This window comes from Ceratotherium simum, chromosome 7, assembly GCF_057802395.1.
Source record: "Ceratotherium simum simum isolate JZ-2026a chromosome 7, ASM5780239v1, whole genome shotgun sequence".
Classification (NCBI taxonomy): Eukaryota; Metazoa; Chordata; class Mammalia; order Perissodactyla; family Rhinocerotidae; genus Ceratotherium; species Ceratotherium simum.
The window spans coordinates 18,016,106-18,042,105 of NC_141906.1; the positions used below are offsets into that span (position 1 = coordinate 18,016,106).

The window sequence follows — 26,000 nt, forward strand, 5'->3', positions numbered from 1 at the left end:
CAAAAGAAAAAATAAACAAGTGGGACTTCATCAGATTAAAGAGCTTCTACAAGGCAAATGAAACCAGGATCAAAATGAATAGGGAACCCACCAGCTGGGAAAAAATATTTTCAAACCACATTATCTGACAAGGGATTAATCTCCATAATATATAAAGAACTCACATAACTGAATAACAAAAAAACAAACAACCCAATCAAAAAATGGGCAGAGGAAATGAACAGACACTTCTCCAAAGAAGATATACAGATGGCCAATAGGCACATGAAAAGATGCTCAACATCACTAATCATCAGCGAAACGCAAATCAAAACCATACTAAGATATCATCTTACACCCATTAGAATGGCTATAATCACCAAGACAAAAAGCAACAAATGCTGGAGAGGCTGTGGAGAAATGGGAACCCTAATCCACTGCTGGTGGAATGCAAACTGGTGCAGCTTCTATGGAAAACAGTATGGCGATTCCTCAAAAAATTAAAAATAGAAATACCTTATGATCCAGCTATCCCACTACTGGGAATATATCCAACAAACCTGAAATCAACAATCCTAAGAGGCTTATGTACCCTTATGTTCACTGCAGCATTATTCACTATAGCCAAGAAGTGGAAGCAACCCAAGTGTCCCTCGACTGATGACTGGATCAAGAAAATGTGGTATATATATACACAATGGAATACTACTCAGCCATAAAAAAGACAAAATCGTCCCATTTGCAACAACATGGATGGACCTGGAGGGTATTATGTTAAGTGAAATAAGCCAGAAAGAGAAAGACAAACAGTGCATGATTTCACTCATATGTGGAAGATAAACCAATACATGGACAGACAGAACTGTTTGGTGGTTACCAGGGGCCAGGGGGCTGGGGGGTGGGCACAAAGGGTGGAGGGATGTACTTATATGGTGACTGATAAACAAAAATGTACAACAAAAATTTCACAATAAAAAGAAAAAATTAAAAAAAAAAAGAAAGAAAACCTCAATAGTCCTACAGTCATTAAACAAATTGAGTCAGTAGTTAAAAATCTTCCAATAACAACAAAAAAAATTCCAGGCCTAGATGATTTTACTAAAGATCTTTCCAAATACTCAGAGATAAACACTTCAAGTTTTACAGAAATTTTTCAGTTATAGAAAATGAGGAGCACTCTCTAAATCATATTATGAGACTAGCATATGATATTAAACTCCAAAAAGACTAAAATAGGAAAGAAAAATTATAAACCAATATTATTCATGAAAACTGCAAAAAATGTGAAACAAAGTATTAAGAAATTGAATCTAGCCATGTATTAAAGCATAATACATCATAACCAGGTTCATTTAACATTGGAAATACCAATTTATATAATGCAACACACTAACAAATTAAGAGAGAAATTCATGTCAATACATAAAATACAGAAAAGGTATCTGAAAAAAATTAAACATCTTTTCATCATAACTTTTCATGATAACTCCATTAACATCTTTTTATAACACATAACAAAATAGGAAGAGAATTTCCTTAACTTGATAAAGTACATCTACAAAATTTTACAGCAATCATATTTAATGATAAAATACTGAAAGCTTTCACTTTAAGAATAGGAACAATACAAGACTGCACACTAGTCACTACTTCTGGTCAACACTGTAACTGGAGGGACAATGTAACAAGCAGGAAAAAGAAAAACAAACTAAACGGATTGGAAAGAAAAAATATGGTCATTATACATAGATGTCATGACTGTCTACCTAGAAAACCCAAAAGAATTTACATATAAATTATTACTATTTAATAATAGCTTATCAAGGTTCTATGTATTACAAAATCAGTATACTAACAACAAATAAAAAAGCAATAAAAATGATATTTACCATAGCATCTTAGAATATAAAATACTCAGGAACAGATCTAACCAAAACTGTAAGATTTTTATGGAAAAATTATAAAATCTTTGTCAGAAATTAGCAAAGATCTGAATAAATGGTAAGATAATGAAAGATATATCATGTTCATAAATTGGAAGACACAATATTGTAAAGTCAACTCTCCCAAATTGACTTATAGGTTCAACGTAATTTCAATCAAAATTCCAACAGAGAGAGTGTGTGTGTGTGTGTGTGTGTGTGTGTGTGTGTGTGTGGAGGGGGTGGAGGGGGGACAAACAGGCTGATTCTAAAATCTATATGAATGTGCAAAGCTACGAGAATAGCCAAGACATTCCTGAACAACAACAAGGTTGAGGGACTTGTCTTTTCAGATACCAAGAATTAATAAGAAGCTATAGGAATTAGGATATGGTGGTACTGGTGCAGCAAGTTACCCCCAAATCAGAGCCAGCCATATGTATATAAACTTTGATTAGAGAAAGAATAAACCTTTCAATAAACGGTCCTGGGATAAGTAGGTATACATAGAAAAAAACCCACAAAAATTTGGCACATATACCATACACCGAAAATAAATAAACAATTCCGAGTGAATTAAAGACCTAAATACGAAAGCCAAAACTATAAATCCTTTAAAAGGTAATATCTTTAAAATTGGGAGAGGAAAGATAAATTTTTGGTATACAGAAAACATAAAAAGTTATGATTAAGATCAATTCAAATTAAGGACTTCCTGGTTTTAAAAATTAAAAGGGTGAAAAGATAAGCAACAAATTGAGAAAGGATATTTACAACAAATATAACTAACAGAAGACTGGTATATTAATAATAAATTCCATAAATCAATAAAAGAAAGACAACCCAATGGAAAAATGGACAAAAGACACGAACAAGAGATTCTCAGAAAAGGGTGATTAACTCACAAAGAAATTTTTTAATGCACAATATTATTAATAAGCAAAAAAGACATACTTCAAACCAAGAACTCTTCCTCACTGTTAGTGGGAATGTAAACTGATATAACCCTTTGGGAAAACAGTTTGACATTACCTATAAATCTGAAAATATGTTTATCCTACAATCCACTGATCTCTCCACTAAGAATATCTATCCATCTACCTATCTGTTTGCCAATCTATCCATCCATCCATCCACACATCCACCTATCTTCTCCTAGAGAAACTCTTGCCCCAAGTAACAAGAGACATGTCCAGAAATGTTTATAGTACCATTGCTCAAAATACCACAAAATTGTAAACATTCCAAATGTGCTTCAATGGATAAATAAACTGCAGTATATTCATAGACTGGAAGACTAACAATTAAAATGAACTACTGTTATGTACATCAACTTGGATGTATCTCAAAAACATAAAAGTGAATATTCTCCCTTGTCAGTAAATGTCACATGACATTATTTTTAAGGGCTGCAAGGTATTCCACTGCATGTATTTATCATAATTTTATTATAAATTATTCCCTTCTTTGGCTAATTAGACAGCTTTTGGTTTATTCCTATTACATATAATGTTTTGCTGAATAACCTTTAACATTCATGTTTGCACGCTCCATTGACTGTATCTTTGGATGAATTCTCAAAGGTAGACTTGGTGGATTATCATGTATGTACAGCTTATTTTTTGAACAAAAATAATGGACTTTATTCCTATTTTTTTTTTATTTTTATTTATTTATTTATTTTTCCCCCAAAGCCCCAGTAGATAGTTGTATGTCATAGTTGCACATTCTTCCAGCTGCTGCATGTGGGACGCAGCCTCAGCATGGCCGGAGAAGCAGTGCGTCAGTGTGTGCCCGGGATCCGCACCCGGGCCGCCAGCAACGGAGCTCGCGCACTTAACCACTAAGCCACGGGGCCGGCCCTATTCCTATTATTTTTAATCTTTGTTTTGGCCCTGTTGACTGAGACAGTTTCAAAATTGAAACTGTTTATTTTATTAACTGTTCCATAGATTGTTCTTTAAATTTGGTCACCTTTTTTCATGGCTTTGTCTAAATAACTCCATAAAATGTTGAATAAAATAGGGCCAAAGATAATCTTTTGGCATAATTTTTTAGTTATTATTTCAATTAAGAGTTATAATTCTCTAGGCACATTTTGTCACTTTATCATATCAGTGTTATGGGTGATTTTGTCAAATGCGTTTTTCTAAAATCAAAACATTTTGTGTTTCATATTTGTTGATGTATCAATCCAACACTATCAAAAAATAAATAAGATGTGCATTGTTCTTAGCGAATTAATTTAGACTTTAGTCATCTGTGCTTTGTTCCTATTTTGATTTCATTTTATTGTGAAGTATATAGGATACACACACAAGAGTGAATGAATATATTAAGTACAAATCATAAGAAAGAAACTTGGCTAATTTTAACATATATATAAAGCAAAATTTTTAAAGTGTTAACCCCACTCCTACCCTCTCAATCAAAACAGACAAAACAAAACTACGTGCATAATAAGGAAACAAAAGCAATTTTTCTAGGCAGCATAAGTATACATGAAAAGCACCTGGGGAGATTTCAAGGACTACACTCAGTGTGTACAGCAGACAGAATCATGTGTCTACAGAAAACAAACAAACAACAAAAACTAGCACAATCAAGATCAGGTAACATTAACAGACATTAATATACAGTTTATGGGCAATTTGAGGGTACTACATAAGAAACTAGTTGAAGGAAATAGGGATATCTAAAATAAAAAAGGCTTAGGATAATAAACTTCAACTTCTAGATTCTTCTACTTCAAGTAATATATATACTTGGAAGAAGAGAGGGCAGAAGAAAAGATGGAAACATCTTAAAGGGAAATTGAAAAGAAAATAGCACTCATTTAGATAGTGGTTAAAAAAGAATTATTGTCATTTACAGCCTTCAAGCCACGTACAATATTCTACTCTTTAAAATATCTAACACTTCCATGGGGTCAGCCCCGTGGCGTAGCGGTTAAGTGCACATGCTCTGCTGCTGGTGGCCGGGGTTCGGATCCCGGGCATGCACGGACGCACTGCTTGTCAGGCCATGCTGTGGCGGCGTCCCATATAAAGTGAAGGAAGATGGGCACGGATGTTAGCTCAGGGCCAGTCTTCCTCAGCAAAAAGAGGAGGATTGGCATGGATGTTAGCTCAGGGCTGATCTTCCTCACAAAAAAAAAAAAAAAACTAACACTTCCATTTCTGGGACAAGAGGGAGTAGATGTACTTCTTTCTATTCCACCTACTAAATACAACTAAAAACGTTATGTATAAAACAAGATAAGACATTGAAAGGCAGAGAGGCAGCAGACTAGCTAAAGACCTCAGGACCCAAGGAACGAAGGACATGGTGGTTAATTCCCTGGATTTCTTTTTGCCTAATACCCCCTGGTCTGAGTGGGTACACACTAAAAAAGCCCCAAGAAAAGAATGCCCTTATCTAGCTAAAGGATCAGGAAAGGAGCAGCCTCACAAAACAGGAAACTTTTTGACACTAACCACACTACTCCAGCCAAATACCACAGAAAAAAACTGTTGCCCTGCCTCCACTCCCATCATCAAAGTCCAAGAGAGAAGTCTAGATTTCCACCCTTGCCTGACTGTAACAAGGCACTCCCCCAACCCCCAGCCAGTGTAATGTCAAAGAAGACCTAGTGGGCAGCAGGGACTTCCATCACAGCCCAGCGGTAAGGAGCACCTATCACTTCTTATCAATGGAAGCCACATGAGGAGGAATAACAAAGTGCCCCTCCTCCTCCCACCCACGCAGGTGTCCACAGAAGCTTAAGGGGAGACTGAATTTCACACCCACCCAGCAGTAACAAGGCACCCTTCCCACCCCACACAGTAAACAAAAGTGGGATGAGGAACCTGGACTCCCACCCCCACCTTGAAGAAATGAGGAAGTGCTCCTTTTTCCCTGTTGGCATGGTATCAGAGGAGGTCTGTTAAAACAGAAGATTTAAATAAGATCCAGAGTCTCATAACCTAATACCCCAAATGTCCAGGATATAATGAAAAGTCACTTGCCATACCAAGAACCAGGAAAATCTCAACTTGAACGAGAAAAGACAATCAACAGATGCCAACACCAAGATGATACAAATGTTGGAATTATCTGACAAAGATTTTAAAGCAGCCATCATAAAAATGTTCAAGAAGCAATTATGAGCTCATATGAAACATGAAAAAACAAAAAATCTCAGCAAAGAAACAGCAGATAAAATACAATAACTAAAATTAAAACTCACTAGGTGGGCTCAATAGCAGAATGAAGATGACAGGTAAAAGAATTAGTAATCCGGAAGATAAGAACAACAGAAATCTTTATCTGAACAATGAAGGAAAAAAATAGACCAAAAAATAAAAAAAAAATCAGTCTTAAGCACCTTCAGAACTATAACAAAAGATCTAACATTTGTGTCATCCAAGTCCTGGAAAGAAAGGAGAAAGAGGGCAGGCCTGAAAAAACACTTAAAAAATAAGGGCTGAAAACTTCCCAAATTTGGCAAAAGACATAAAACTACATATTCAAGAAGCTGAGTGAAACCTGAACAGGATGAACTAAAAGAAATCCACGCCAAGACACATCATAAACTCCTTGAAAATTAAAGAGGAAGATTTTCAAAGTAGTGAAAGAGAAACACCACCTTATCTATAAGAGCAAAACAATTCAAATGCAGCAGATTTCTCATCAGAAATCACAGAGGCAGAGGTAAGTGGCACCATAGTTTCCAAGTGCTAAAAGAAAAGAATTATCAACTCAGAATCTTATATCCAGGCAAAAATATCCTTCAGGAACAAAGGGAAAATCAAGACATTTTCAGATGAAGGAAGACTAAGAGATTTGCTGCTAGCAGACCCACCCTAAAAGAACGGCTAAAGTAAGTTCTCTAAACAGAAATAAGAATGCTAAGAAACCACTTTGTATTAAAATGAAATATGACTATTATATTCTATGATAATGCATAAAAGCTATTTTATGTAAGTAATTAGAGTATTGCCCTGACTAACACACCTTGCAAAATTCTACACTATAAAATAACTTAGAGTTGACTCAATGTGATGTTGGGGTTATTTCCACAAAAAGCTAGACATCATGAGCTCTGAGTCAAATCTATAACCTCTGTTATACCGCTATCTCTAAGCTGCAAAGTCAAATTCAACTTACATCATTTCAGCTTACCACAAGTTTTCAAAAAATGTGACCCTCTATGAGTGTTAAAACTGCCTACTGATCTGGCAATTTCACTTCTGCGTATATAACCAAAAGAATTGAAAGCCAGAACTTGAATAGATATTTGCACAACCACATTCTTAGCAGCATTATTCACAGTAGCCAAAAGGTGGAAACAACCCAAGAGTCCATCGATGGACGAGTGAAAACAAATGTGATCTATACACACACACACATACATACTACAGAGTATTATTCAGCCTTAAAAAGGAAGGCAATTCTAACACATGCTACAACATGGATGAACCTTGAGGACATTATGCTAAGTGAAATAAGCCTGTTACAAAAGGACAAATACTGTATGATTCCACTTATAAGAGGTACCTAGAGTAGTCAAATTCATAAGACAGAATGTAGAATGGTGGTTGCCAGAGATGCGGGGCCAGGGTGGGGGGGTGGCAGTATGGGAATGTGGCGTTAATAGGTACAGTTTTGCAAGATGAAAAGATTTCTGTGGATGGATGATAATGAGTAGCACAACAATGTGAATGTACTTAATACCACTGAACTGTACACTTAAAAACGATTAAGATGGTAAATTTTATGTTATGTGTATTTTACTACAATTTTTTAAAACATTAAAATTAAATAAAGAACTTAAGACCATAAATTTGTGGAAGTAGCAAAACTGTCTGCAAACTGAGTTTCCAGTGGTGCTGTATTACAAACACATAATATGCATAAAAATATATTATGGCTATATGTAAATACATGTATATACATGAAATAAATTTCTATTTTTCTTACAATCCAAAAAATTAAAAATCTGCCTATTAAGGGCTTTCATATGATTTGAGTGTATATATGCATACATGTAGAGAGAATAAATATCGAAATAAAAACATTTCACATTTATATATGTGTGTGTGCATATTTTCTAGCTCCTTCCACTGAGAGGACCTAGAAGTAATGACATCCCTGTAGGAATAAACACATCTAGCACCCAGATCTTGGTTTCTGAATACCATTCTCCACAAAAAGGATCCAGAGGTCTTCGTAGAAATGGCTGATCTTAGTGGTAGGGCTGAAAAAGCATAAGAAGAGCTTAGAATATCTTGCACTGCCAGAAAGTAAGGAAGTGCTCCAAGAACAGTGGAATATGTCAAGAGGACACAGGAACCAGGTGAAAAAGGCCAAATCTGGAATACTTTCAACATCAAAATAAATTGATGATTAATTCAATTTAAAAGTTAACATTGAAAAGATTGCTGCATAGAGTGGGAAGTAATCAAATGACTAAGAATGTACATGTAGATATTCTGCAAATTTTAATAGTAAACATGCCCTATTTCCGGAATAATATTAAAAGACTGATAATGGGCAGTAAGGATTAGAGAATGGCTATAACTGGCCTAATACTTGTTAAGGAACCCTTGGAAAAATTTATTTTCCATATTTAAAATGCACTTTTCTCACTTACAAGCTAAAATGTTAGCTATAGAAGTTAACTGCCAGGAAGCTCTGTTCCTAAATCAAATATTAAAACTCTGATCATATTTTTAAAAAAATCTGATTGTGAACTTCTAATTCAGCATATTTTAAATATTCAATTTAGAAATAAATGAGTATGTAAATAAAAGAGAATTAAGGGTAAAGATGGTATCATCAAATTTGATATGAATCAAGTTAGAATTTTTAGCGCTTATTTCAGTTTTTAAATTTTTGAGAAGTTGATCATTTACTGTTTCCATTTTTGTGATTTCATGTTTTAAATGTTGCCACTTCAATGTGGATGAAAACTGAAGATCAAGTATATCATTAAAATATATCACATTTCCCATTTCCCATTCTGTTTAGCACTCCTAAACAGTCAAGCCTTTTTAATAAAACATCTCTACAAATCATTAAAATCAGAAAGTGATGCAAACTACATTTTACTAACAAAAACTCAAAACTTTCTTAGTGTCCACTTTAAGTCCATTCTCACTACTGTCCTCTACAATTTCGCCCAAATAGCTCAGTCTTCTTAACTCTAGCTTTTCACAATATTTAGTTGTAGGCTCAAATTTCTAAAAAAAAAAATTCCCTCATATATCTAGGATTTGCACCCATTTCTTAAAAAATAGAATTTAGCTCTTAATATATTCAAAGAAAACAAATACGTCCAAGGATTTGAGGAGATTAGTCAGGAATACATAAATCTTTCAGAAAATCATAAAGATACAATATGAACATGAATAAAGACTATAACAAGTGTACAGGAAGAAACACAAGCAGTTTCTTATGCATGCTTCTGCTTAGCTAAGAAATGAAAATGACTACAATCTTTACTATTGAACACAAACCATGGAAGTAGAAAGTCTAAGTCCTTCAAGGAATTCTCTAAACAAAATATAGTCATTTAGGAAAATTTCATAATATGTTATAGCTGGTGCTTTTGGAAGCTTAGTGTGCTCTTAAAACTTGTAAGCAGGGGCCGGCCCTGTGGCTTAGCGGTTAAGTGCACGCGCTGCACTATTGGCGGCCCGGGTGCGGATCCCGGGCGCACACCAATGCACCGCTTGTCCGGCCATGCTGAGGCGGCATCCCACATACAGCAACTAGAAGGATTCGCAACTATGACGTACAACTATCTACTGGGGCTTTGGGGAGAAAAGGGGAAAAAAAAGGAGGAGGACTGGCAACAGATGTTAGCCCAGGGCCGGTCTTCCTCAGCAAAAAGAGGAGGATTGGCATGGACGTTAGCTCAGGGTTGATCTTCCTCACAGAAAAAAAAAAAAAAAGAAAAAAACTTTTAAGAAAATTTCCAAAAAATTGAGTTTGAAAAATTTCCAAGCTGATTTTAATTTTGAAAATGTTTTTAGTGCAAAGGCTTTTACTATTCAGAGGAAGTTTGATAATAATCACTCCTCGCTTTAACCTGCTTTCTAAATTCAAATCTTCATATAGGGATTTTCTAAAAGATGACTTTGTTCCTGTTCTAAAAGCTTAGTCCAGGCATTAAAAAATTGTAAGTACATTCTACTTTACTATTTTAGTTAAATACAAATTCTATGATACAAGTGCTTGTGCAATATATCATGGTATGGATTTTCTGAATTTAAACTAATATACAACATGTTATAATATCAACTGCCTATCAATATACGACATTTGTTTGTTTTTAAAATTTTGTAAAAATACACATTTTCATACCTGCCTTTGTGCTCTAGTATTAGGGCGACTTTCAGATACCTGTACTCTATTTTCTTCTAAAATACCCATGAAACAAACTCCCAGAACCTCATAATATTATAATTAGAAAACTAAATATATAAAACTCTGAAAACTATGTAACATTTTTACTAGTAACAAATTACACTTATTCAGTAGAAGAAAACTAGCAATGTAAAGTTTCAGAGCTTTAACAGAATAGTTTACAATCTATTTAATTATGATCAACATATTTGACCGTTAAGAACCAGTCAATCAGATGACTCATCATACATGACACAGAATTACAATATTTAAAGCTGGATGGACCTTTGGACATCAGATCAAGCTCCTTATTTTACAAATAAATAAAAGGAAATGCAGAAACCTTAAGTGACTTTCCTAAGGTCATATATGAACATAGTTCGCCTAGGAAATACAAGCTTTCTGATGACTATAATGTTGATATATTTGTGGCATGAAAATTGTAAGGACATTATTTTTCCCCTCATTTCTAACACTCTTTCCACTTTTCCCTTACTCCTCTTAATTGTTGTTCTACTCCTGGTAATGGGTAACCCACTAATAATACACTGTAGGTATCTAAACTTAGAAACTAAACAATCTACTCTCAGGACGGGAAGTAATATGCCCTTTACTATTCTTGTTATCTTTATTTTTGATTATAGCTAAGTTTTCTTCTGGGCATAGGCCGTTGCTGACAAGAAGTGACTCAGCTTGTGATACAACTGACTTGTTTACAGGTCTTGAATGTTCTACTGAATTATTACTAAATCAGAGAAGCTTGTTCATATTATCTGTTACCAAGCTTTTTATTTAGAAGCATGGATAATAATTTTAATGTAAGAATATTACATTCTTATAATACTCTGAACGTGAATTTATACAATTGAAAAAAATGTTAAGGTTATTTAAAACTATTTAAAGACTGTTTATTTCCTTTTGGCGTGGCCTATGGTACAAAGAACAACGTACTGCAGAAGCAAAATATCTAAGCTAGAACCCTAAGGTCAACGTGGCTACTTTTCTTTTAGCTGTGTAATCCTTTGCAAGTCACTTGTCTCTGACTCTCAGGGTCCACAAAGAGTTTTTCTGAAGATCAAAAGAGAGAATATCTTGACAATGCTCTATAAATTATTATAATATCATACAAAAGGTATTATTAGAGAACTATCAGTTACTACCCTTAAAACAGATTTAAGAAATATATAATTCTCTGCTACAATGAAATTTATACTATTTAAAATTTCAAAAGATGATCTTTTTTGGGTAACAGGAACTTCATCAGGAAAAAAATCTGCAAAGATCTTTTGTTTTCTGATTGCATGGCCTTCTCACAAAGTTTAAAAACCTACTACTAAAAGAGTAGTAAAAACCCTACTACTACAAAGTTTACGTAGATTTATAATTTAGAGATAAATCTTATACCTTATCTGGTCCAACTCCCTCATTTCACAGATGAAAGAATAAAAAAAAGGCAGGCCCAGGAAAGGTTAAGCAACTAAGGCAAAGCCAACCACCGAGTTTTCTGACGCCCAAACCACTGTGCTTTCCACCAGACCTGCCATTATGCGAACCCTTTTCCCAAAGAGCCTACCAAAATCATAGCCACTACTCTTTAATGCAGTGACCAGTACCCTATGGGTACTCTTTTTACTTCTCTCTCTTTCCTATCAGTACTTAGCAAAACTTTAAACATACAACATCTGCATAAAGTACATTTTTTAGATCAGGCTTAATACAAACCCCAAGCACATGAAAAGATGCTCTACATCATTAGTCACTAGAGAAATGTAAATTAAAACCACAAAGAGATATCACACACACTTACTACAATGGTTAAAAAACTAAACTAAAAAAATGACATTACCAAGTACCAACAAGGATGCAGAGCAACTAGAATGCTCATACACTGCTCACTGAAATGCAAAACAGTACAGCCACTTCAGAAAAGAGTTCAGCAGTTTCCTCCTAAGTTAAACATGCATTTACCATATAAAGACATATGTCCACCCAAAAAACTGTACACAGTTTGTAGCAGCTTTATTCAGAATCACCAAAAACTGGAAACAACCCAAACGTCCCTCAGCTGGTGAATGGATAAACAAATTGTGGCATTCAGTAATAAAAAGGAAGACTGCTGATACATGCAACAACATAGATGAATCTCATAGTTTTACGGTAGATGAAAGAAGTCAGACTCAAATTCTCCATATTATATGAATTCCAGTCATGATATTCTGGAAAAGGCAAAATATGAGGGCAGAAAACAGATCAGTGGTTGCAGGGAGACTGGAGCTGGGGAAAGAGGTTGACTACAATGGGCACGAGAAAAATTTTTTAAGGTGATGGAGATATTTTATATGTTGATCGTGGTGGTGGTTATACAACTGTATAAATTTGTCAAAATTCATAAAACTGTATACCTTAAAAGGACAAATTTTACTGTATATAAATTATACCTCAGTAAATCTGACTTTTTAATAAAGGTCTCCTTCTAGCTCTTCCACTACCTGAGTCCTTGAGGAAGTTATTGAGCTTTATGTTTTTCTCACCTAAAAATGAAGGGACCGTAAAACCTACCTGCTCCCTCCCTCCCCGTGTTAAATCATGTCACTGAATCGTGGAAGCATTTTCTGTGTCATCTCGGCTTTTCTTAGAATTCTTAAAGTTATCTTTGCATGTTGATAGTAAATAATGTAATGGTAAATAAATATTTCAAGACATGAATTTAAAATGTCAAAACTAAAGCAATAATATTTCTCAGATGTTTAATAAGAGACCTTATTGTTAGGTATCTAATCTTTCATTACCACAAAGTACTATAAATAAAGTAATAAATTACAAATTGGTGTAAACTTAAAATTAAAGGCAATAAAATTAAAACAGCTAAACACATAAAAGGGTAGACATTTTATAAAGTGGGAGAAATGTATATAAATTCATAGATTATTTATATTTACTAAAGCGATATGTATCTTTTACAAGATGAGTCATACAAAAATTGTACTTTCTGAGGCAATCTGGAACTGGGGTTGTAATCAAGGGCTCCTCTTGGTTAAATATAAAGTCAATACCAAATGCATTGGATTCACTGTATACAAAAAGATTTAAATTCCAGGCCTTTTTGCTTAATTATGTCACTCAACAGCCCTTAATTTTTCTACTGGAAAGCCACTATATTTATTGAATATAAGCATGTTATGCTAATATTTAAAGACTCTGCAAGTCTTAGAGCAGTCAACTACACAGCATCAACTCTAAAGCACAATAATAATAGAACTCACAGGAACCCAGAGTCTCGTCCATCCACTTCAACTGGTTCCACTCCAGAGACAGAGAAAACCAGAATTATCAAACACACCAAGTTCTCTCAGAAACAAACTATTCTTAACATGGATTCTGCTTTAAAATAACATTTCACACTGAATCCTACAAACAATTTGTTAATCTAGTAAATTATTTTGATAAATATCTATATATATATTAAACCAATTTCTCTCAGGACCCCATTAGACTCAAAAATTTCTTTTTAATATTTGTACTTTGTTATATGTTCCAGTTCTCAATTAAAGCAATAAGAGTAAGTCTTAATGATATAAAAGAACCTGTCAAACGTAACAATCCTTTAGGATTTGTGCTGTACACATAAAGATATTAGCTGACAGGTCATAATCAGAACTGTTACTTCAAATGACTAGCATATTTAATAACTAAAATATGACTTCATTTTCATTTAATCAAGCAATATTTATTGGACAACAACAATATACAGCACATTGTGCTGGCCCCAAAGTAGAACATAGGGTGAAGGTAATAACAGAAATGAAGGTAGTAACAGTAATGATAGTTAACATTTATACAGTGCTTATTATGTGGAAGACACTTTACATGTATTAACTCGTTTAATGTTTCCAACAACCCTAGGAGGTAGTTACTAGTATTTTCATTTAACTAAGGTACTGAGAGGTTAAGTAACTTGTCCAAGGTCACAAAGCTGGTATCTGAACCCAGGAACTCTTGCTATTGTGTCCTGTTTGTATGACTCATCTCGACTTTGAAGAGCTTCTAATCTAATGATGGTATTAACACAAATAACAAGTAACTTATTATAAAGGGGTATAATTTTTCAAATGCCAAAAGATACAGTGCTAAGGGATTTCAGGGTTAGGAAAATGCAATCTGATTGAAAGGAAAATCAGGACAGGTTTCTTATAGACTAAGAGAGGCTGGATTTTGCCAGTTGAATAGGATTTTAAGAGCATGTTTTTTAAAAAATCAAAATTTAAGACATAACATCTCAGTAATTTTCATAAAAACAGTAATCTCTCAACACTGGGTTGTAGGAACAGTTTTACGTAAATGTAAACATTCATATCCATGGCTACTTTACGTATGCATGGTTCAGTTTAGTTCCATTAAACAAAAGAATAAGGCAATTATTACTGCTCCCACACTAGAGACAAAATAAATGGAAGTATGCAGTAAGGCAGAGAGAAGACCTCTGTTCACTTCACTACACCTGCATTCATCCCTTCTTCCACTGTACCAACAGAAACCAGGCTCAGGAAGAAGGTTGTGTTCTTTAAGAATCTTGATGAGAAAGATCACATCATTTTTGCCAATCATTTGCCATCACTGTCAATCATTTTGCCAAAGACTTTTTTTACAATGCAGAATGTTTGTAAAAAATTAGATTTTAAGCCAGCAATACCTAGACAGAACACTTCAAAATCTGTGTAATAAACCTCATAAAAGAATATGCCTCTGCATATCAAGGCACCTAAACATGTTGCCTGAAGTGAAGAAGGTCCTTAACACCAATGAATCAGTTTTAAAAGTAGATGTCTTCTGGAACTTTAATTTACATTAGGTACTTAAATATATATTTAATGCTATGTTTTTTGCAATCTCCTATTTTCAATACAATCTTTTCTTTCCAACTTGGGCTAAGATGGTATGCTAGTACTCTAGAAGTATACAAACCCTCTCCCCTCCATTTCAGCAAAAAATTATAGTATCTGGGCACTAAGACACAAAAAGTTTACGTGACTAATCCAAAAAATGGAAAATAAAAAAGAGGCAAGAACCTTAAGAAAGTACTTAAATAGTAGTTTCCATGTAAAATCAAAGTTCACCCATTTAAATTCCCTAAAAAAACGGATGATAAAAAAATACTTCACATTATTCACTCAGGGCAAGGGCACAGAAGTGGCACATGAAAGCATATAGCACATCTGGGAATAGCAACTAATGTAGTCAAATGTGGCTAAAACAAAATTGGCTTGGGGCAGGAGACAAAAATATTAAATTAAGAATTTCTGGTTAAAGAGGATAGATGAATACAAGCATTTAGCTGTGAAGCTTCCCAAAATATCTCTGAAACAAGAGTAAAGAAATTTTTTAAAGAGCATAAACCCATAAGAAACCAGAAACACAATTTTAGAAGCTGGAAAGCAGAACAAATGGTAATGACTATTATACCTGAGAAGGTTGAATCCTACATTAGCCTAGAGAAAAACCAAAGACACCTGGTTTATATCATACTTACATTTACACCAAAAGATCCCTCAACTCCTTGGAGAAGTGGTTGATTCCAGGGTTGAGGCAGGGAAAATATAAGATGGGCTGAAGCATTATATGGTGCCAGAAACTAAGGAAGCATTCAAAAAACAAGGATGAGCACAGACGCCAACCAGAAAGAACTCCTCATGGCTGAGACTGGAACAGTTTGAGCAACAAAATACTCTAAATAACCATAGTATTGGGTTATAAACCAAAGAATAAAATAAATATCCATAAGTCTATACTGATATAAATAAATAATTAAGTAAATAAATGGGAGAGAAGGGACAACTCTTCCTCACAGAATAATTCCCCTTAATAAATGTAGAAATAATGAGAGAAATAGAAAATCACTATTAGAATGAAACAGTAATAAGACAAGATGCATAGAGGGACGCTACATTAGTGGGCAGAAGTTTAAGCAGAAACAAGATACCTGCATGGTATCAAAGTATTTACTAATTATTAAATAGGAAAATAGTAACTTCACAGTGGAGAAACCAAGCAGACACCATCTTAACCAAGCGATCAAGGTTAACGTCACCAAGAGTACCTATCAGCATCATGTCCCCTTACCCCCTCCACACGATGCATTATTGAGAAGGACACATCATGTCTGTGTTAGCCTTCTCTTTAATTCATAACCTCAATGCAATAATGAGGTAATATCAGACAAACCCAAATTGAGGGCCATTTTACAAAATAACTGAACAGTACTGTTCAAAAGTGTCAAGGTCACGAAAGAGAAGGAAAGACTGGGAAACTGTCACAGATAAAAGGAAACTAAGGAGACATGACAACTAAATTTAATGCGGAATCCTGAATTTGGATCTTGGAACAAAAAAGAACATTAGTGGAAAAACTAGTAAAATCTGAATAAATTCTGTAGTATAGTTAATAGTATTGCAGTAAGGTTAATTTCTTAATTTTGATAAGTGTTTGATGGTTATATAAGATGTCACCATCAGGAGAAGCATGGTGAAGGGTATATAGGAACTCTCTACATTCTTTTTGCAACTCTCCTACAAAAAAAAGTGAAAAGAAAAGAAAAAAAAAACCTAAAAGCCTCAGGAACAGGCAGTTTCAGATACTCTGGGAGAAGGGTGGAGTCTCCTATTCTAGGAGAATAGGTTGAAGTCTGCTTAAGAAGCAGTTAGAACCCCCAGACCCCCTCTTTTACTCTTTGCCTCCTCCTGGCAAAAGACTAAACAACCTCTGGAGAGCATAAAACAGCATATCTCTGGACAAGAGAACATCAGGCTCAATTGAATTAGAGGGGCGCTATACTGAAAACTGGGGAACTGAATGAAAGTGTATTTGCATACTTAATAATGAAACCCACATTCCCTTTTCCTACTCAACAACCAAGCTTGTTCTCTCCAGGCAAAAGATCAGAATTCTTTTCTGGGAAATCAATCCAGTACAAGAGAAGATGTGTCACTAGAAGTCTGCAAGTCAAGTATCCAGACATATCAACCTATAGGGAAAACCATAATCACCCACTGGCAGAGCTTCCATTGAGCTGAGTTTCCCCTCTTTTAAATAAGCGTTGACTTCCAAGGATCACCAGACATCTAAGGAAAGCATCTAACAGGAAAGACAAAGCCCAAAGCAAATAAACAGAAAAAGGAAATTTGGAGGAAAGAGAGAATATACAGAGTGGAAAACTATCTATAATTTCCTACGAGAGAAAAGAGAAGACATTGCATCTATAAAACAAAAACAGGATATTATTAAAAATTTTTTCAGGACAAAAAAAATAGAGTGCTTGGAAATTATAAACATGATAGCAGAAACAATTCTTAGAAGAAGTGGCAGATAAAGTTGAGAAAAACCTCCCAGAAAGCAAGGGGCAAAGGAAAAGAAATGGAAAATAGATGAAAACAGACAAGAAAATTAGAGAAACCAGTCAGTAGGCCCAACACCTAAACAATAGGAATTCAAGAGAGAGAACAGAGAAAATGAAGGGACAGAAATCAAAGAAATTACTTAAAGAAATTTCCCAGGGTGCTGGCCTGGTGGTGCAGTGGTTAAGTTCGGTGTGCTCCGCTTCGGCCACCTGGGGTTCGTGGGTTTGGATCCCAGGCACAGACACATACCACTCATCAGCCATGCTGTGGTGGCAACCCACGTACAAAATAGATGAAGATTGGCACAGACCTTACTTAGCTCAGGGAGAATCTTCCTCAGCAAAAAAAAAGAAAGAAAGAAAGAAAGAAATTTCCCAGAACTGATGAGATAAATTCCAGATTGAATAAGACTACCCTGAATCCAGAAGAAATGGATAAAAACAGACCTAAACCTAGGCACATAATACAGGAATTTCAGAACTCTAAGGAAAAAGATTCTCCAAGCTTCCAGAGAGGGGAAAAAACAGTTTTAAAACAGTGGAAAAGAAGCTTTTAGGCATCTGATGTCTCAACAGCAACACTGGAAAAAGAAGACAATGGAGCCATGTTTTCAAAATTCTGAGAGAAAATTATATCTGACCAAGAATTCTCTGCCCAGCCAACCTATTTATAATGCAAGAAAGTAGAAACAACATTTTTAGATATGTGAGGTCTCAAAAAAATGATATCCCATCCAGAAAGCTCTTGAAAGTGGTCCTCCAAAATGAAAAAGCAAGCAAAGAAAAGATGAAGACATCTGATACAGAACTAGGGGCTCCAAGAGAAGAGAGACCGTGGGGAACTACTCAGATGATAGGAAAGGCAAATCTACGAGAACAGCTGCAGTTCAAGGAAATTCAAACAAAAAATGGGTAGGCTTGAACATAATGAGAGGAGACATACACTCAAGAGAGAGTTTGGACTAAATCAGGGTTTCTCAACAGTGGCACTATTGACATCTTGGGCCACATAGTTCTTTGTTGTGGGAGGCTGTCCTGCGCAGTGTAGGATGATGTTTGGCAGCACAGCTGGCTTCTACTCACAAGACGGCAGTAGCACGCCCCCCGCCCTCCCACCACCTACCCAAAAGTCCTTTGGGTTGTCCCCAATTGAGAACCCCTTGGCTAAATTAATGATAAGTACACAGAAAACAAAGCAAAAGCAAATTTTAAAAAAATACTAACTCAGGGAAAACAAAATGTTGTACAGGAAAGGAAAATAATCACAGTAAACTATATGGCTCCACTATGAATAGTTTATAGTCACACTGATATAAACTGAATACCGATGTATCCAAACAACTTGCAATATGACAACATTGGTAAGGATTGGGCAAGATTGAGAAGTGTGTGTGCATAAGGTTGGGGATAGTGGTAAACCATATCTTCCATTGTGGGAAGTCAGTGGATAATCCCTTAAACTGAAAAATCAAGAAAGAAAACTAAAAGCATGCTATTTTTAGATATGGAGGCAAATATCAAAAGAACGAGTTGAAAGTGGTTGCTCCGCAGAGCCCGAAATAAAGGGGAGGGAGAATTTGCAGAGGACTACTGTTTTTGTGTATAGTCCTGCAGAGCTATTCAACTCTTTTAAATATGTGCATTTATAACTTTGATAAAAGTTAAATTTAAAAAAATCAATTGAGGCTAGATTATGAGAGACTTGCCTACTGGTTACGGCCACATTGTCTTAGAATCAAACAGCTACACAACTTTGAGCAAGTTGCTTAGGCTCTTTAAGCCTGACTTTCTTCATCTATAAAATAGATAATGAAAAATAACAGCTGCCTTAAAGGGTTGTTATAGGAATTAAATAAGATAATGTATGTAAATTATGTAGCATAGTATCTGGCACATAGTGTTTGTATAAATAGTACCTATTATTCAATTTGCAATCAGAAGGTAAAAATTATAAACTTTAAAGCAGGTAATTCCTCATCTCATCTCTTTTAGAAAGTAAGGCTGGCAGCTGCGGAGGGGATGGCTAGGAAAGAGAAGAGCCTAGAAGCATAAAGACCATTCACAAGGGCCACATTTGAATGAGAAAATACAGAGAGGCAGAGTCATGGAGAGAAAGGTAAGGGTACAAGAGATATCTTCTAAGTGAGGGACTAACTATACATGAGTAAAAGGAAAAAGGGGGAGGCAAAAAAATGTTCCAACTTAAGCAATTAAATAGATGGTGATGACACTAACTGAACAAGAGACTACAGAGAGAGAACGATGTTGGGAGAACGACGTGAGAAGAGGGAGAGCAGAGAAATGAGGTTAATGTTACCCATATTGAATTTGTGGGTCTCTACCAAGTAGAGATATCCAGTATGCAGGTGGAAATCTGAATCTAGAAGAAGAGTGGTCAGGGCTGGAAATATAAATGTGTAAATTACAATCGAAGGCTGAAACCATACACGTGGATCAGATTACTCTGTGGCAAATATACAGAGCAAGAAGACGGGAAACTAAAAACCATGAGCATGAAAAACAACACAACACTATATAGGGCTGGCCCCGTGGTGTAATGGTTAAGTTTGGTGTGCTCTGCTTCAGCAGCCAGGGTTCACGGGTTCAGATCTCGAGTGTGGACCTACACCTCTCATCAGCCATGCTGTGGTGGCGACCCACGTATAAAGTGGAGGAAGACTGGCACAGATGTTAGCTCAGGGCTAATCCTCCTCAAGCAAAAAAAAAAAAAAAAAAGAGGAAGACTGGCAACAGATGTTAGCTCAGGGCTAACCTTCCTCAGAAAAAAAAAAAAAAAACCACTATATAAATAACTACCTCAAAAACTACAATCAGATCATCTAAATTTCTTTTTTTAGTAATGTACATGATCATCGTTGAAATATGTCAAGAAGAAAATCTAAATAAAGCCCAATAATCCAGATATCCAGAAACAGCAACTGTTAATATTTTAGAGTATTCCTTCTAATGTTTCAATGTATATAACGCTAAATTGTTCATTTTTTCCTTGACAAAATTGGAATCATATACAACTATGCATTCAGCTTTTTCACTTTGCTGAGCATTTACAATGATATCTGAAATGTAAATGATTTTTATTAAACACTCCAATTGATGTAAACCACTGATGAGTGTTACTTGACATACTTACCTTTTACTGGTAAAGGAGACTCAATACCCCAAATTTAAGAAAAAAGGCTAATTAAAAAAACAACCAAAACCAAGAATCACCACTGTAGCACATTTCCTCAAGTAATTTAATGAAGACAAAATTGAAAGAATATTCATTTGACATGCTCCATAATACATATTGATAGATTTTATTTAAAAAAAAAACACCTGACAATAGAGATGAAAAACAAGTTGTTTTAATATTTGGGGGGGCTCTTGATATCAATGGCCCTTCCAGTGATAGGTCATTGTGATATACTGTGAGGTCACTGTAAGGCTCAAATGAGTTAATACACACAAAGCACAGACAACAGTATCTGACATATAATAAACGCTAAATAAATATTGGTTATTACTATCCTCATTATTAGTTCCAGATGGAAGCAATGTATACTGCATGGAAAAGAAAGGCAGAAAAGAACCCACTGAGATATGGAACTACACATTCTTTTTCTTTTTCTTTCATTTTTTTATCTTCTTTACATTTATATTATCCTTGGAGATCACTTTAAATACTGCTGTGAAAGTATCATTTTAAAAGCATTAGTAAATATGTACCCTATCCTTAATTATACTATAAGACACTTGAGGGAAGAATAAATTTTTCTAAATTTTCCCTCTATGGTAGAGTACAGTAATATGCACAGTGAGTACTCAATAAATATTAATGTCACAAATCCTCATAAAGAAACAGAATAATAAAAATGACAAACAATAAACAAAAATTGGGATGATATTAAAAACAAGAGATCTCAAAGCCAGTACCAATACACAACAATACAAAGACATATACAGTAGAGCGAAAAACTGAGGTAAAAAGCTTTGCTGTTAATCACAATGAACAGACCACACTGTCTTTGCTCTTCTCTGGATACAACAATTCAGGAGGAATACTAAAAACACTGGATTATGTCTAAAGGAGAGCAACTGAGAAACAGTTAAAGAAATGAGGATGCTCAGACTGTAGAATGGAGAGGACCTCCCTCCTGCTCCCCTTCCCCATCTTCAACAATGAGAAAGAGCTATCCTATAGGAAATGATTTAAGATTTCTTTGTTGTCCAGAGGCAACTATCAAAAGATGGCAGCTATAGAGACCTAGACTTTCCTCAACTCAAAAACTTAAAATAACAGGTCTCTTCTAAGACAAAGATGTTATCAGAGATCAGTCATGAAGGTATTCAAGTAAAGGCTGGAAAACATCCAAGCAAGAGATAATTGGTTAGAATTCTAAGTTTCCTTACAACCCTGCAACCACATCAAGAAATATTACTGAATGTCTGCTCCAGGAAGGACACTGTCCTAGACCTACAATATATATGAAAACAAAAAACAGAGAGAGAGAAATACACAAAGATCTCTACTGCCAAGAAATTCATCACAAACAAATATAAAATGTACATTACAGTTTGAGACCATAGTAGATGTCACAAAGCACTATTTATTAACTGCCAATTCATATATAAAGGTCTTCTAAGAAGGAGAAAGCCCTAAGGTTAAAATGGTCAGAAAAGGGTTTTTAGAATAAATGAGATATGAGGTACTTACGGAAAAACGTGTATGAAGGTTCTGAACAGGTGGAGAGAAGTAGAAAAGAGGGAATAGCACAAATACAAATGAAAAGCAAGTTAGAGAGAAACCTGTTTGGCTGCATTAAAAACTTGTTTCCTGGGAGAAGAGAGAAGCTGAAATGGCAGGTTGTGGCCAGAATCAAACTATACTAGGCCTTGAATACCAAGCTAAGTAGTTTCAAATTTGTCCTGCATACAGCATCTGTAGCAACTACCCAACTCTGCTGTAGCCACAGACAACAGTAAACAAATGGGCATGGCTGCATTCCAATAAAAGTTTATTTGTGAATAATGAAATTTGAATTTTATATATTGCCATGTGTCACAGACTTTTATTATTCTTTTGATTTTTTCTAACAATGTAAAAATGTAAAACTCATTCTTAACTCATGGGCCATACAAAAACAGGCTGTGGGCTGGATGTGGTCCACGGGCTGTAGTTTACCAACCCTTGTACTATGCTAAGCTACCTTCTTCAGCAGTCCTCTAAGGTACATCTGTCCTTGAGCTTCGGGGACCAGAATAATCTATTATTCATTCAACAATGGCACGCACGCATGAATGCACATGTCTAACCAAGATCTAAATCTAGTAGGAATCAGAGGTACCCTATATAAAGGTCCTCAAAAAAAAAACCCCTCCAAATTGTTGATAATAAGCCATTAGACCAGAAGCAAAAATTTTGTAATTTATTTTCATATAGTAAATGTTCTTAGAGAGTTACAAACTATCCTTACAGAGCCTCTCAGTTACATGGAGGGACCTGTAAAATAGAGTAAAATCAAGGGGATGTGAGTTCTAGTCCTAGCTCTGTCATTTACTCCTTACATGACCCTGAGCAAGTCACTGGCAATCCTCTGGCCTTTATTTCTTCATCTGTAAAGTGAAGGGCTATAAGTTACTAGATGATCACTATGTTCTCTCTCAGCTCTAGCTCTGTATGATTCTACTCCTACTTAAAAAGACCAGACAGGAGATGACAAAGACCAGACAAAAGTGATAATTAAGGACACAGAAAAGAAGAGAAAGGCATTGACTAAAAAGGTGGGCAGATATGACAAACAGGTAGGAAAAAAGACCAGAAAAGTACAGTATGCTAAAACCTAGGAATGGTTTTGTTTTGTTTTTTTTTTTTAAAGTATCAAATGCAAAAGAAAACTCAAGGACGAGAAGCAAGCAAGAACTCAAGAAGAGGAGTATGGCCATCAAGAAAGAACTAGTTAGCTAGCTAAAAAAGGCAAGGACTTCAAGTGATAATCTTAAGACTTAGAGTACTGTGCATGCTTCCAGGAATCATGCAAGGAGCCAGGGAAAAAGAAAAGACTGAAGATGAGTCTAGGGAATAGAAGATAAAGGCATAAAGTCCAGAAAAAGTAGGGGGGAAAAAAGTTAAGATGAGCTTGAAGCCTCAGGTAAGAGAGTTAGTAGTCTTAAAGGAGAGGCATTTAATCTTTAAAATCCAAAAGGTAAAAGCAGCATTATAGTTATCAGTTTTTACACAATAGATATATTTCTGCAAAGCCGCATATCTATATCATGTTTTCTATAAATCAAATTATTAGGGAAATAAATCTACTGCTGAGTTTTCTTAAAGCGAAATTCCACCTATATTATATTTTCTAATAGTTAAAAAAAATTAAGAAAGGACTAACTTTGCTTATGATAAGAATGAAAACCAGCAATATGTTGCTCTAAAAGAAAATGCACGTTTATATCTTTTTTATAGCACCTATCAATTCCATCCTTGCCTAAGAGTTACCACTTATGTAGTAAGTACCTTGCTCCTAATTGGAGCTCAACGAATTCTAGTGTTCCTTTCTTAGTATCTTTGAAAACTCCCAAGGCAAGAATTCTGATTAATTCATCTGTTTATCTGCTTTGCACAGAACTGGTGATGCTTGATGAATAAATACTGACACATGATAACTGAGTTTTAAAAAAAATTGTCCTTGCAAAACAACCATTGTCTGATAGAGTTGGAAAAATATTTGTATCAGAGATAGATAACTCCAATATCACTGTTGCAGTGTCAGAGCTTGCTTAAGTAGCAACAAATTGCTACCAAGCAACTAAAAAGCAAAAAAAAAAAAATTTTAATGAACATCCATCATAAATATCAAGATCCTAAATAGCTAATTTCAACCGACACTTGCCTCTATTTAAGGTATACGAGAAATAAAAATCCAAACCATTAGCCCTGATGATTAACCAGTTAAAAATACACATTTGGATACGCTGAAGATATTTATAAAGCCAACAGAGATACTATTAGTATGTTGAAATTCACTGGCCAGTGCTGGATTCTGCCACTAACCTTCTACTACTATTCAAGAGAAGCCACGACTTCTCATATCACTTGCTTTTAAGAATTTAAGAAGTCGCCCCAACTGGCATACACAATCCAACTACAAAAAGTAGTTCAGCTCTCCATATGGTAATGTTCAGCTATCTCCCACCTTTCGGTGAAAGTCACATTTACTGCTTTTCAACGATCTTCCGTAGGCCCCACTTAGGCAGGCCAATAGTACTACTAAGTAACAGGAGTTCAAAAAAGTCGTAACAGTTAACTCTGCCCTCCCACAGATCCCAAGTTGGGTGTAGATTTCACAAGCCCTGAAAGGGCTACACCGCCACTGTCAAAACCAGAAGCAGCACAGTCACCCTGTCGTGCCCATCAGCAACTGTTCCAGAATATTTTCTCTGAGCGCACCTCTCTATCTTGGCTCGACATGGTAAATAAGTACTTAAAAGGCCACCTTCTCCCCCGAAGCAGGACCTGATTCCTCCCAGTGCGCTCCTTTATTTGTCCAGCCCCACAAACCCGAGGTGGGAGGTCTCGGCTCCCCCGGCCTTCCAGACCCAGCCCGGGCTCCCAACTGCTCGCCGCACCCACCAGACACCCCACCACCGCCACACACCTCCTCCCCACCCCCGGCCGGGCCCGCAGGCGAGCCGGGCCCGCAGCCGGCCTCTCGCCCGGGCCTGCGCTGCCTCGAGCGGCCGCAGGCCTCGGGCCTAGCCTCCGCTGGCCCCTCACCTCTTTCGGGACCAGTTGGTTCTCCTCGCCGGGCACCATCGCTCAGACTCCGGCCGCTCCTCTCCGCCCTGCCGGGGGAGGGGGAGGGTGGCGGCGGCTCTCTGCCTCACGAGAGAAGGGCAGCGGCAGGCATCCTCTCCACCGCCCGCGCTCCGGCAACCGCGGAGGCCTCAGCCACCAGCGCGCAGACAGCGACCCACCGCTCCGCCGCCGCCGTCGCCTTCGTCGTCGGCCCCTCCCCCAGCCCGCTGCAATCAATGGAAAAATGGCGGCGGCCGCTCTCGCGAGAATTCGGGCCTTCGGGCTCCGAGCCCGGCGCCTGGCGCCCGAGGTGCCGAGGCAGCTGTCGCTCGCGTCTAATTACCTCAGCTCTTACTCAGCCCCGGGATGTAGTGCAAAATCGGCTGAGCGGCCACGCAAACGCTTTTTGTTAGAGGGATTCTGGACCGTCCATGTCGGGACTCCCTCTGCCGGCAGAGAAAGGACCAGACCTGGGTCCTCCATGCCTTCTCGGACTCTTGGGACTCCCTGGCCACCAGGA

The 26,000-nt window shown here is 36.4% G+C and overlaps 1 protein-coding gene across 3 annotated transcripts in view; it reads right to left on the minus strand.

The window, feature by feature from the left end:
- Positions 1 to 25,675, minus strand: part of USP47 (ubiquitin specific peptidase 47) — a 118,051-nt gene extending 92,376 nt beyond the window's left edge. Inside the window, exon 1 of one of the 3 annotated variants that reach the window (XM_087433210.1) lies at positions 25,460 to 25,675. In XM_087433210.1, the coding sequence (XP_087289336.1) occupies positions 25,460 to 25,498 (39 nt within the window). In that variant the 5' untranslated portion in view covers positions 25,499 to 25,675. The remainder of the gene's footprint in view (positions 1 to 25,459) is intronic. The other 2 variants (XM_087433209.1, XM_087433211.1) reach the window with 2 other exon arrangements.
- Between the last annotated feature and the right edge of the window lie 325 nt (positions 25,676 to 26,000).